We start from the raw sequence: 13,937 nt of genomic DNA on the forward strand, positions 1-13,937 counted from the left end.
GATATTGAATTAATAAACATTTCTTAAGCATTGTTGCTGTATGCCAGGCTTTGGAACTAAAATACTGAATAAAATGAAACACACTCCAGGAAAGAATACAAGTCCAACTAGACTTGAGTTCAGATTTTTTTTTTAAATTAATTTTACTTATTTATTTTTGGCTGTGTTGACTCTTCATTGCCGCGCATGGGCTTTCTCTAGTTGCAGCGAGCAGGGGCTACTCTTCGTTGCGGTGTGCGGGCTTCCCATTGCGGTGGCTTCCCTTCTTGCGGAGCACGGGCTTCAGTAGTTGTGGTGCGAGGGCTCAATAGTTGTGGCTCACGGGCTTAGTTACTCCGCGGTATGTGCGATCTTCCTGGACCAGGGCTTGAGCCCGTGTCCCCTGCATTGGCAGGTGGATTCTTAACCACTGCACCACCAGGGAAGCCCTTGAGTTCAGATCTTACCTACACAGCATGTACTAGCTCTGTGACCTCAGGGACGTCCTTTAATTATTTTGAGTCTTAGTTTATTTATCTGTAAGAAGGAACTAATGATAACTGTTAGGTTTGTTATTGTTCTAAGACATGATTCCACACTAATGCAGTCCAGCAGGGTGAGACAGACATGTCAACAAGTAATTGTGAAAAATGAGGTGGTATGGTAGAGATGGAGGGGTGAGCAACGTTGAAATAAAGGAGTGACCCGCTCTGCCTAGAGTGGGACTCAGGAAGGCTTTGCCAAGGAGGGAGTGTATACACCGGGTCTTGAAGGATGAGTAGGGGAAGCAATTGTGTGTGAAACATCTTGGTGTATTTAGGAAACTGCAGGTTTTTTTCAGGATAATTAGACCGTGGGTATGGGCAAATGACAAGAGACTGGAGAGGGGGACAGATTGTAGATCACAGAGGGCCTATAGTGTTTGCTACTCTGAAGATTGTGGACTTTTTCTGTAAGTGACTGGTGGGTGTTGAAGAGTATTCCATCTTCAGATTTGCTGGTGATGAGGATGTGTTAAACTGCGAGTAGAGTTGCTTTAAGCTATCGCATTTGAGAAGGTCCTAAAACAAGGCAATGGGAGAAATGGGAGGGGGAGGCGGATGTGAAGAGACTTAGGTAGTAGAATCAACAGGACCCAGAGGCCATTGGACTATCCAGAGAGGAGGAATAAGGAGCAGTTCCCAGGGTTTCAAACTAGGAAGAAAAGTGCTCTAAAAATCACAGGATAGGTTCCTCTTTTTTTTTTTCTGTAGAAAAATAACAATGTGTTTTGTGTGTAGCTTTTACAAAAAGTTTGGTAAGTTACATCACAGACTACTTAATTAAGTGCCCTATGAGTGCCGTAGAGGAGAGTTCTGCTCATTCTGTAGGTAGCATTAAGAAAAGAGCTAAAGAAAACATCATCGCTATAACCATATAGATACACTTAAAATTAACAAAGGTCTGAAGAAAAATTTTAGTGTGATTGCAATGTTTATGGTAAAGAAGAATTTGAATTTTAGTGTTTCCATGGTTTTGAGTGTGCAGTTCTGAATTTGCCTTATTGTTTACATTTTACAACTAAATTTTATGTTTATGAAAATGATATTAGGTGAATAGTCAACCTGAAATAAAGGTTATATACGAGTGTTTAAAATATATTCACTGTGTTTTCTTCTATTCTAGTTACACTTTCTGGAAATGGAGAAAACGGTAAGGCGCTTTTAACTTTTACTCTCAAGTTAAGTAGACTACTTATGGTATCTTAATTACAACCCATATACTTGTTATTTAGTGATGACTGTGTGTGTTTTGGTTTCCAGGAAGAAGATATATATTCTTAAAGCTTAAGTGATTAAAAGGAGATGTGTTATTAGGTTTATTTTTATACATTCAGTATATTCTCATTTGTGTTATTTATGTAAATTGAAGTTGCTGTTATTTTGTAAGGCATCTGGTACCCAAACTTCTTTGATGTATTTATATACATATTTTTGCCTTGTATATTCTTCAGAACTCTTTATAGTAGTGGTTCAAAGATTTTTAATATCAGTTCTAGCTAAGTTTGCGGAGGAGGTGTTTCATGATGTCTAAATTTTATTGGTGGTTCTCTTGTTTATGCATTTGTTTAAAATAGTACTTTACTACTCATAGTCATTTGATTAAGTAACCAGACTCTGAATTTGTAAATTGTATTACTAGTGCATTTTGAAATGGAATTAAAGTTTTAATGACTAATCAAAGAGACAGTGTCTGGAGAGAAAAATCATTACTCAAAATTTTATTGAGATAAAAGAAAATTTTAAGTCCTTTGAGATCAAATTTCAAAAATAAAATTTGATTTGAGATACGAAAATCCAGAGGATTTCTAAAACAGTTGAATAATTAGAAACTTTTTTTTTGTGGTGGTGGTTTTTTTGGCCGAGCTGCGTAGTTTGCAGGATCTTAGTTCCCTGACCGGGGATCCAACCCGTGTCCCCTGCAGAGGAAGCGCTGAGTCCTATCCACTGGACCGCAAAGGAAGTCCCTAGAAATAATTAATAAATATTCTTATTGTTGAAAATAGAAGGTATTAAGCATGTAAATCTCAAGTTGACTTTGGATCTAACTTCTCAGTAACAATAAATATAGACTCAATCTTGGTAGTAGGCTTGTTTTTCTTGCTTAAAATCAAAACTGTTTCCTGTGTGTTGAAAGCACAGACATAGAAAGCAGAGAATTTCTGAAGTTCTTATAAAAGAACTTTTAACTTGGATCATTATTTCTTGGGGCTATTTTCCCCATGTCTTTCAGAGAGTCTTTGAGTAAAGTTTTTTGTTTGCTTATTTGTTTCTTAATTCAGTTACAGGTGATTTTTGAGTCTGACTTTTTGATTTATAGGTTCAGTTTTTCTTTGAACTTTGATTTAATTTGATGAGTTAAGCTTTTACTTTAAGTATTACTTGTAACCAATAGTTTATAGCATATATATGGGATTATTAGTAATCACACTAATTTGAACTTATTTAAAAACAATATTTCCTGTTATTATTTAAATTATAATTTGATAACTACCGTCTATTAAGTGCTTACTATATTCCAGGCAATATACTAAGAGATTTATTTTATCTCTTCTTTCTTTAACTGAAGGTTAAGATTTTTTAAGGCAAAAACCATGTGCTTTTGTTCTTACGGAGAGCAAAAATATTCTAAAAAAATATTAAATGTTTAAAAAATGTTAAAGTATATTGTTCTGTATTCTAGCCTTAGCTGTAAGTAACTCAGTGATTAAGAAGTTTAAAGTTAAAGTAACCAAGCTATGCAATAATACGTAGATGAGGATTGACAAACTTGATTGAATATGGGGGCAAGGCAGTAATATAAAGAAGTGAAATGAGCTATATATAGGTGAAGATAAAATTGCAAGCTTGAAAAATGGCTTCAGTGTTGGTGTAACAGGAGACTAAGCTCCAGCCTCTTTTTCCAAAGGAGAAACAAATGAAGGGATGCTTTTGAATCCATTGGTTAGACCATGGGGTTTAGCATAGAGGGAGCTGGAATGATAGAGAATGCAGATTTTGCGAAACCACAATTTTCAACGAGGATGACATCAGTTTTTGTGAAAGTGAAAAGAAAGCATATTTGAGAGTAGAAGGAAGTTGTGGTTAGGGCTTCGTCTTGGCACCAGATGTTATCTCTGAAGTAGGATGTGACCACTAAGATAATAATTTAAAAAGCGGAGGAAAATTAGTTCAGATATGACACAGTGACAAAGACCTTGGGTTTTTATCAAGCATACATGGGTTTGAATTCTGGCGTTATCATTTAGTAAGTAAGTAACACTGGGCAAAATATTGAATTTTCTGAGCCTTCGATTTCACATTTGTAAACTGAAAGAATACCCACGAGACCATTGTGAGGGCTAGAAATACGATAACGTTATATGTCTTCTAGTAGACTTTCGGTAGGTAGAAGGGCTGACTTGAGTAGCTATAGTTAAAATAAATATGGTTACTAGGAAGTTCCAGAGTTTTAGAATGCATTCATTAGTCATGTAGGTGGAGCTATTTCCCAGGAATTGCATAGCCAAGGGGGATAAGAAACGGTGAGCCACATATCTTACGCTGGCCACTGAGATGGATTGGAAGCAAGAGACTGGAAGGCAAGGGCGCCCATTGGCTTGTGCAGTGACCCATATGAGATGAGCAACAATTTAAGAACTATTGCACTAGCAGTGAAAAGAATGAGAAGTTTACTTTGAAAGAGATTTTAGGAGCTAGGAGTTGAAGTACGCGCTCCGTGCTGATTAGCCAGCCATGCGTTGTGAGGGCCATCGAGCCCTGGCTTCCTGCATCGGTCATCTGTGTGTCTCAGGGTTCTGTTCTGTTAGACCAGACGTGGACCAGTATAATTGCAGAAGAAAATGCTGGGATCCAGCAAGTTGTCAATTTTGTATCATTATTTTATGTGAAAACATTTTTTAAAAACCAAAAACATAAGGAAAAGTAACCTCAGACCAAAGGAAGGACAGTACTTCAAATTGAATACATGTTAGCTTTATAAAAACTTCACTACATTTTTCTTAATGTTCCTCATTTAACTGCAGACCAGTGAAAACTTTTTATCAGTCTATATACTTGGGTAACACTGAAATAGGGAATGCACAAAAAGAACCAGTTTTTGAGAATAAGGAACTGCTATACTTGGACAGCAATGATAATAATAGCCAATATTTATTGAGGATTTATTATGTGTCAGACACTGTTCTAAGTGTTTTGCATTTATTAACTTATCAATATTAAGCAGCTAACTTAAAGGAAACACATTAAGTGCTTTAATTGAAGTCTGAGTAAATTATTTGGGGAGAATAGTATGAAGGGATAATAAATTCTGAAAGTAATGGAGGAGGCTTTTGGAAAAAGTAATATTTGATCCAAACTTTACAAATGAGTAGAATCGCAAACTTTTGTGCTCATCTGTGCTTTGTTTTCTTCAGTGAGTTTGTGGTGCTGCATTCCAAACTGAAAAAGAATTTAAGAACTTGGTAAATAGTTCTGGCTTCTTAATGGAAACCAGTCCCACTTCTTACAGATAGAAAAACCACAGAACACAACAAAAAGTTTTTAGTTATAGCAGTGAGTTAATATTTGGAGATAAAGATGTTGCAATGTTACACTAATCCACTTAGGAAACAGTTATGGCAGAAATTCAGAGTGGCTAAAATTTTTTCATTACCCCGTGTTGAAAACGACAATGGAATTTAGGATACCTTTCCTGACAGTCCAGGAATTGAGTTGTTTATTTTCAGTATATAGTTCCATGGATTTAATGTTCATAGTGAACATTAAATAATAATTTTTAAGTCATTTAAAATCTTAACTTTTAGGAAGTGCTCTTGAAGGAGGTGCTCATAAGATTTCAGCTTAAATCTTCAGCAACTTAATGAAATCAAATCTCATCTCAGAATACAGTCTTTATTTATAAACCAGGCCAATAACCCTTAAATGCAGGAATAGAATGTTTTTTCGTATCTGTAATGTTAACGTCATGCAGATAAAGGAGTGTATATATTTGATGTTTTTAGTACATTTTAATTAAATTTTTTATTGGATCGAGCCTCCTGACCCTAAATATTGTGTTTTAATATATAATGCTTTTTCCTGTTTTCACCTGGATTCAATGAAATGTTATTTGTTTTTATTTACCAGGAAAGGCCGTTGTTTACCTTGTGGCTTTCCATCTGTTCATTGTTATGTTTGTATGGTCCTATTGGATGACAATTTTCACATCTCCCGCTTCCCCCTCCAAAGAGGTAAATTTAATGTTGGTAAATTACCAAATGTTTTCACTAATTATGGAATTATTTTCCCTGTGTTACCTTTGTTAAAACTTTATTACATAATGCATTTGTTCTGTTTTCATTCATAAATTGCTTGGTAACTCTACATTGTGAGTGTGAGTCATCAGCGTATCCCTCAGATACAGCCCACTGACGCAGCCTCGTAAAAGTTGGATGATGGCGCTAAGGTTTAGCTGTGCTAATATTCTTCTGCCATGCTATGTTTTCTTAAATTAAAGATGTACTTTATGTCACTGGAGTGAATAATCTTAAGGGACAGAATTGAGTTAGGAAAGTAGAGTTTATTTTTGGAAACTTTCAACATTTATTTTTTCTCAGGCCTGAACAAATAAGCTGCAACTAAATAAAGTGTTTTGATCGTGGCTTGTTACACCTAGTGTGGCTAGTGTTTTTGCTGCTTGGAGGTTCCACTTGGAAATAACATGAGTACACATTTATGTGGAGTAAAGCTGAAGACCATATGTCCTTTTTGCCTTGATGTAGCTGACTGAATTCTCTTCACCTAAAGTTTAGAATAGCTAGATAGATAAGAATATATTCTCTGGAGTTAGGACTGCCTGAGTTTGATTTTCTGCTCCAACACATTATTTAATGAATCCAAGGCTTAGTTTTCTATTTGGAAAGTGGAGCTAACAGTCATGCCCGCCTCTGTAGTATGTTTGTGAGGATTAAGTGAGATTCATTCATGTAAAGCATTTAACATAGGACTTGCCATATGGTTAGCACTCAAGTACTAGATGATGGTAATAATGTAATTGTTTCCCTTTGTATTAGATTCATCAGAATCCATTAAAAGTTATAGACGTATGTTTAAAGATAGCAACTTCCATTTAACTTTTTATAGAACATATATGCAGAAAACTATACATGCCATAAATGTACACTTGACGAATTTTCATGAACTGGACACGTGAGTAACCAGCACCCAGTTCCAGAAGCAGAACGTGACTGCTTTCCCGTGAGCCCCTCACACTCCCTGCAGCCACTGCTCCCCCGACCCCTGCCCACCCAGTAGCATCAGCTGGCTTTGCCTGGTCTGCGCCTCCCGTGGATGGAGCCACATAGGACGTGTGCTTGCGTGTCTGGCTTCTTCCATTAACGTTCTCTTCGTGTGCGATGCATGCATGTTGTTGTATACAGCTGTGGCTCCCTCCTCTGCTGTGTTATAAACACAGTTTATCTGGTCTACTGTTGATGGGCGTGGGCGGTTGGGCAGCTTGCAGTCTCAGGCTTCTACACGTAGGACTGCCGTCAACATTCTGGCACATGTACGTACATACGTAGTCCTTGGGGGCAGATGCCCAGGAGGAGCATTGCTGGGTGCTGCACGTACATTCAGCAGTAGTGGGTAACGCCAAACTCTCACTGCCCATTGTTTCTACTGGGGGCTTTTGTTTTAAGGGATAATGTAAACCACTCATCAAGCTTACTGTTTCTTCAAATATATTCTTCAAACATTTGCTAATAATTAGTCAGCCCTTAAAGTTATATTACAAATTGCCACCCATATCTTAATCTCTTAAGTTGAAAAGGACCTAATTTTATCTAATCAATTACTAGTAGTGATGGCTGTTGGAAACATAGCATGTGTGAAAGTAAATAGTTTTTATTACAGGAAATAAAAAATATAATAAGAAAAACAATTGGCAGTACTTTTGAGAAACAGGATAGTACAGAGGTTCAGAACTCAGGCCCCAGCTCCAGACCCCCTCGTCTGTCTCATCCCTCTGCGTTTCTAGCCGCGTGACGTTGGACACACTCCTTAGCTGTCCGTGCCTCAGGTACGTCCTCTGTAAAGTGAGGATGGTAGTCGTATGCACCTTATTGGATTGTTGTGTGGGTTAAATAAATTAACCATACGTACATGTGATTGATGGTATTTATAATAATATATAATTAATGCTATAGGGCAAGTGCTTAAAAGAATGCCTAGCACATTAGTGCCATCTAACTTACTTTTTTCTTTTTTGGTTGTTGTATTTGCAATGTTGTACCCATTTAGCATTTAGCCCAGTGCTTAATTAAGCCTTTACGTCCACTCCATCCTTCATGCTCCCCTATTCCTGTAAGTGTAATTGTAAGTGTAACTGACAGCCTGTGTCCAGTGGCCCTTCTATGGCACGATCTACCTTCCCTGTCATGGACCTTGTCATCTAGTATTGTAATTGCCTGCTTACCTGTATGTATCACCTTATTAAATTGCCGGTTGTTTAAGGGCAGGGATCATTTCTATCATGTTCTCCACTATATCCCTCTCCCACTATCCGGCACATAGCAGGCATCAGTAAGTATTGAATGGATTGATTATTCAGTCATGAAGGGACAGCTAAGCTAGGCTGCAGTGACAACCAGGGACAGGAATGTAAGATTATCTTTCTGAATAAGCTTACTCTGGGCTGCCTGAGTAGCTCTTGATAGGAAATCGCATAGTTGTGAGATAGATGTTCATGACTGCATTAAAAGGACTCTAAATGTACAGGCTTGAGCAGCACTTCGGGCTTGGATCTAGGGGGATTGGTTGGGTCGAAAAAGCAAAAACTATACATTTTTAGGGAAGTTAAGTTATAAAGGTAGGCATTCTTTTTTCATTCTTTCAGGCAGCAAGTATTTCCTAAGCATCTGCTCTTTGTCAGACTGTGGTGGGCTCTGGGAATAAAAAGAACAAGACAAACATAAAGTGTTATAAATCGTGATACATTTAGAAAAAGAACGCGATGATGTGGCAGAGCATAACAGTAACAGCTGTTAGGAAAAAAGCTGTTTTAGATAGTGTGATCAAAGAAATCTCTGAAGAAGTGGTATTAAAGCTGAGACCTTTGTAAGTTATCTCTTCCACTAAAGGATAAGCTTTTTGAAGGAAGACTCTTTGTTATTTCCTGCTGTGTCTTCATTGCCTAGAATCAGACCTAGTATATAATAGATTGCTAAATACTTGAGTGAATGAATGGTAAGGAGGAAGCAGCATAAGAAAAGCTGGTAGGCGTCTTCCATCACTAAGTGTCATCTTTCTAAAAAGAAAATAAGGTTCTGTCGCTTCTCTGGCATTCCTGCAGAGGTTGCCAGTGGGCTGGTCATTTGCCTGGTACACAGACCCTTCACGAGCTGAGGTCTTACTTCATGTCCATTGCTTCTTCCTGGAACTCTGTATTCAAGTAGTGTGTTGCCCTGAATATACTATTTTCACCTCTTTGTGTTTTCCATATGCCGCTGCTTTTGCCAAAGTTTTCTTTCTGCTTTTGTCTTCCTGGACGATTCCTGTTGATCTTTCTAAACCCCGTTTAGGTACCTCTTCTTCCGAGAAACTTTCATTGACGGCCCTCACCCCTCCCGAGGGAGCTTTGATCACACCTTGCAAAGAATTGCTGATTTGTAATTCTGTGTTTACATGGTTAACATTCGTACTGAACTATAGGAATGTGTTTTTGAAGGCAAAGGCTGTATTTTTATTCATCTTTGGATCCCTGGTACCTGGAACAGTGCCAAGCTCTTAACTGGTGTGTAACAGATACTTAAATTGAACCATTTGAACACTAAATTTAAAATAATGGCATTTCATAGTTTGAATTCTGTTCAGTAGTATTTAATGAAAAATAGACAGGAATAATTTCAAACATCTAGCTCATTTTAAGTTTTGTTTTGTTCCATTCCTCATCTAAAATCCTGGTGTCTCTTGAGATTTTCATTTGGTTTAAGCTTTTCGTAATTTATAACCATAGTTCTTACGGAAAAGTAATGACTTTGAGGCCTGGCTAGAAACAGCTCAGCCCAGGAAGATTCTGTTCAGATTTTACAAGGAAACTGTAAAATTTGATTAGAGCATCTTTCTTCCAAATACATACTTAACGTTATACCATATGATTTTTATTCTCTGTTTTGAATGTTTCAGAGATGCATCATGTCAGGGAAGGACTTTCTAGCAAGTTACAGTTCTCTTAAAGGAGAACGGGCCGTCTTACAAAGTAGGAAAGTATTTTTGTACCTGACAGTATTCGAGGAGGTGGATCTCAGAAATGTCTGAAGATTCCAGCCTGCCTGGGGGTTTAGATGAGTGACCTCCAGAGTGTCAATGTCAAGCTTGTGTGTCATTTTTTCTGATTGTTTTCTGTCCTGTTCATATGTCCATGTTACTTCTTGTCCTTTATGAGCAGATTGGGGGTTTCTTGTGTGCCACCAAGATTTAGTTGTGGGAGCTGGGCTGGGCCATCTAAGTGGACTCTGCTACTTCTTAAGCCATCGTGTTTTGGCCAGGCTAGAGTAACAAGTCTGTAAAAAGAAAGAACACGTATTTCACATTAGCAGCACAGAGGGAAACATACTAGGGTAGAACTCAAGAGACTTGTGTTTTTATATCAGCTCTGCCAATAATTCTGCAGCTTTAGAAAATTCCCTGAGCTGCTTGGGATCACAGTTTCCTCACCCCAGAGCTCTTAATCCTGCCTGTGCTGCCCTATCGCCCCGTTTGTAACAGAAGAGGCTGCATCAGGAAGGCAGTGCCGTTGTTGACAATGAGGCGTTGAGAGTGTGGAAGACTTGGCACTTGAGTTCGCAGGTAGACCAAAATACTCAAATTTTAAAAGATAAAGTTTTAGTCACGACCCATTAGACCTTTTCAAGCAAAACCCTGTAAGTAAATAAAAATTGAGGAACAGTATTGTTAAAGTATGAACTATGATCAAGAGCATGTCTAGGCCATTTTTTTGTTTTTTAAAAAAATCTGTGAAATAAAGACCAATAGACACTGAAAAATAACTCCTGGTTACATAAAATAGAGGCATAAAACTGAGGTCCTTGAGATGCTGGGATGACATGAAAAGAAGAGCAACTGAACAAGTCCTTTGTAGGAAAATGCTATTTAAAGAAATAGGCTGGAGGCTGCCCACACATGGGAATTAAAACTTCAGAAGTGGAAACTGGAAACAACTCTATAAAGGAATCTCTCCTTGAGAAAAGGAGATTGTGCTTACCTTGGCGATCCTTAATACTTCTGGAGAAAGCACCCTGAGTGATTAGCTTTTTAAAAGCAAAAACAGAGTAGTGAAAGAAGGACTTGTTGTCCTCATTGAGAAATTTGGCCAGAAAATAGTAGGGCCCCATGCCTGTGATTTAGCCTGTTAGGCAAAGCAAGTGACTCTTTGGACATCCTTCCAAATCTCTTGACACTAACTTTCAAACACCAGAATTTTTACTAACAGAAAATATATATTAAGCCCTTTTTGATGGGGAAAGTTAATCTTCTCTGTAAAAAAGCAAAAAATATTTAGTTCATGTTCTTTGCCATCATAAGTATGGAGGGCAAATATTTCTCAATCTGTCAAAGGTATGTGTGTGGTTCTGTTAAACTGTGCTTGATTTAGCTTCCTGAACAAATTCGAAGACAGGTTTTGCCTTTATAGAAGGAAATATTTTTGTTTTTTCTGTTCTGGATACAACTTTGTTTTTCTGAGCCTGATAGTTAATAATTATGGGATTAAAAAGAATTAATAGTTATTTCTCCTTTTATAGTTCTGCTTGTCCAATTCTGAAAAGGAACGTTATGAAAAGGAATTCAGCCAAGAAAGACAGCAAGAAATTTTGAGAAGAGCAGCAAGGGACTTACCTATCTACACCACATCAGCTTCAAAGAGTAAGAAAAACAAATCTTAAGCTCTTCTTCCCAAATAATGTTTAAAATATGGTAATTTTTGCCAAGATATATTTGCATGATTTGACTATTAAGTGGATATTGCGGTTGCCACAAATAACATCTGTGGGAACAGGATTTTCACGTGTTGTGTATCTTACATGGTATTTCAGATAATAGGTATGTACATATGTCGATATAGATTTTTCAAATGAATTTATTTATTTATGGCTGCATTGGGTCTTCGTTGCTGCGCGTGGGCTTTCTCTAGTTGCAACGAGCGGGAGCTACTCTTCATTGCGGTGCACAGGCTTCCCATTGCAGTGGCTTCTCTTGTTGTGGAGCACGGGCTCTAGGCACGTGGGCTCAGTAGTTGTGGCTCACGGGCTTAGCTGCTCCATGGCATGTGGGATCTTCCCAGGCCAGGGCTTGAACCCGTATCCCTTGCATTGGCAGGTGGATTCTTAACCACTGCGCCACCAGGGAAGCCCCCTGATATAGATTTTTTAAGGGGCTCACTTTAATGTGGATCTCTTTTTTCTGCATTTCTTTTTTTTTCCCAACTCAATCTTCATGGCTAAAAATTTCATTTATAATTTTTAGCAAACCATCATTTGGAAATCCTGGTTTGAATTTGAATATTTTGTGTCATCACTGAGTAATTTTTTTAAAAATCAAGAATGTGGTAACTTAGAATGGGGAGAAATAAAAGACATCAAGGGGAAGAAGCTTGTTCAAGGCTATAAAGCTAGTATTCAGAGAGCCAGAATTTGAAGTCAGGTTTGTCTGGTTCCGAAGCTGTGTCTGTTCCACTGGCCCCCTTGACGTTTGTGACTGCAGCAGCTTCCTTTTCTCAGGGGCAGAGCCTTACTGATAGGGATGGACCTGTGAGCGGCCAGACTGGTCATTTAAGTACAGGAAATTGTTTTAAATTATGTATTATACATCTCACTAATTCATGCAAATACCAGATAATGGTGATAGCTAACAGTTACTCTGACCTAAGTTCTTTACACATACAGACTCATCTAAACTTCACACCAGCCTGTGACGGAGACACTGCTCTCTCCATTTTACAGACGAGGGAACAGAGACAGGTTAAGTAACTTGATGAAGGTCATACAGGTAGTCATATAGGTAGGTCATACAGATAGTATGTGAAAAGGTGCTCTGCCTATAGAACCCCTATGCTTCTCAACTCTGAGGGGAAATAAAAGGAGCTTTACCTTTGTATAATTATGTACACATTCTGACTTAAGAAAATTTTAAATTTGTGCAAAATTTTAGAAGGGGATATTTGACCGACATTTAAATTTTTCATGCATTTCATATAGGCACACCTTGGAGATACTGTAGGTTTGGTTCCAGACCAGTGCAATAAGGTGAATATCACAATAAAGCAAGTCACGTGAACTTTTTGGTTTCCCGGTGCGTGTAACCGCTATGTTTACACTGTACTGTAGCCTGTTGAGTGTGCAGTAGCATTATGTCAGAGAAACACATACATACCTTAATTTAAAAATACCTTATTGCTAAAAAGTGCTAACCATCATCTGAGCCTTCAGCAAATCATAGCAGTAATATCAAAGATCACTGATCACAGATCACCATAACAAATAAAATAATAGTGAAGCTTGAAATATTTTGAGAATTACCAAAATGTGACACAGAGACACAAAGTGAGCAAATGCTGCTGGGAAAATGGCACCAATAGATTTGCTCGATGCAGGGTTGCCACAGACCTTCAGTTTGTAAAAAAAAAAAAAAAACAACGCAGTATCTGTGAAGCGCAATAAAACGAGGTATGCCTATGCTGTCCCTTTGCATAACCAATATATTACCGTATAGAATGAAAACATGGATTTCAGATCAAACCCCAGCTTTTCCATTGCTAGTGCAATGAGAGTCACTTAAACTTCCTAAGCCCTGGTTTCCTCATTTTAAAATGAGAATAATAGTCTCTAAATCTCTGGAAGTATACAAAAATGAGACAAGCACTTAGTATAGATCTCAGTGTACAGTAATAAATTTTCAGTAAGTGAGAGCTTATTTATTTATTTATTTTTAACGTTTATTTATTTTTGGCTGCGTTGGGTCTTCGTTGCTACCCACGGGCTTTCTCTAGTTGTGGTGAGCGGGGGCTACTCTTTGTTGCGGTGCGCAGGCTTCTCATTGCGGTGGCTTCTCTTGTTGCGGAGCATGGGCTCTAGGCACGTGGGCTTCAGTAGTTGCAGCAAGTGGGCTCAGTAGTTGCGGCAAGTGGGCTCAGTAGCTGTGGCTCGCGGGCTTTAGAGCGCAGGCTCAGTAGTTGTGGTGCACGGGCTTAGTTGCTCCACGGCATGTGGGACCTTCCCGGACCAGGGCTCCAACCCGTGTCCCCTGCAATGGCAGGCAGATTCTTAACCGCTGCACCACCAGGGAAGTCCGAGAGCTAATTTAAAATAATCCCTTTTTATATTCAATTATAAAATGTTTAGTTTACAACAGTTGTTAGTAGCTGCAGTTATGTAGATTAGATTT

The 13,937-nt window shown here is 38.2% G+C and overlaps 1 protein-coding gene across 12 annotated transcripts in view; it reads left to right on the forward strand.

Moving 5' to 3' along the window:
* The window catches only part of ZDHHC20 (zinc finger DHHC-type palmitoyltransferase 20), a 72,990-nt gene that overhangs the window by 25,865 nt on the left and 33,188 nt on the right, over positions 1-13,937 (forward strand). For all 12 annotated transcript variants that reach the window (XR_007473208.1, XR_007473210.1, XR_007473209.1 and 9 more), the window contains exons 2-4: positions 1,645-1,671; positions 5,646-5,749; positions 11,300-11,420. Coding sequence is in view for 9 of the 12 variants with exons in the window: in XM_049701327.1 (XP_049557284.1) it covers positions 1,645-1,671; positions 5,646-5,749; positions 11,300-11,420 (252 nt within the window). In the remaining 3 variants the exon portion in view is untranslated. The remainder of the gene's footprint in view (positions 1-1,644; positions 1,672-5,645; positions 5,750-11,299; positions 11,421-13,937) is intronic.

The sequence above is a fragment of the Orcinus orca genome, chromosome 18 (genome assembly GCF_937001465.1).
Source record: "Orcinus orca chromosome 18, mOrcOrc1.1, whole genome shotgun sequence".
Taxonomy (NCBI): Eukaryota; Metazoa; Chordata; class Mammalia; order Artiodactyla; family Delphinidae; genus Orcinus; species Orcinus orca.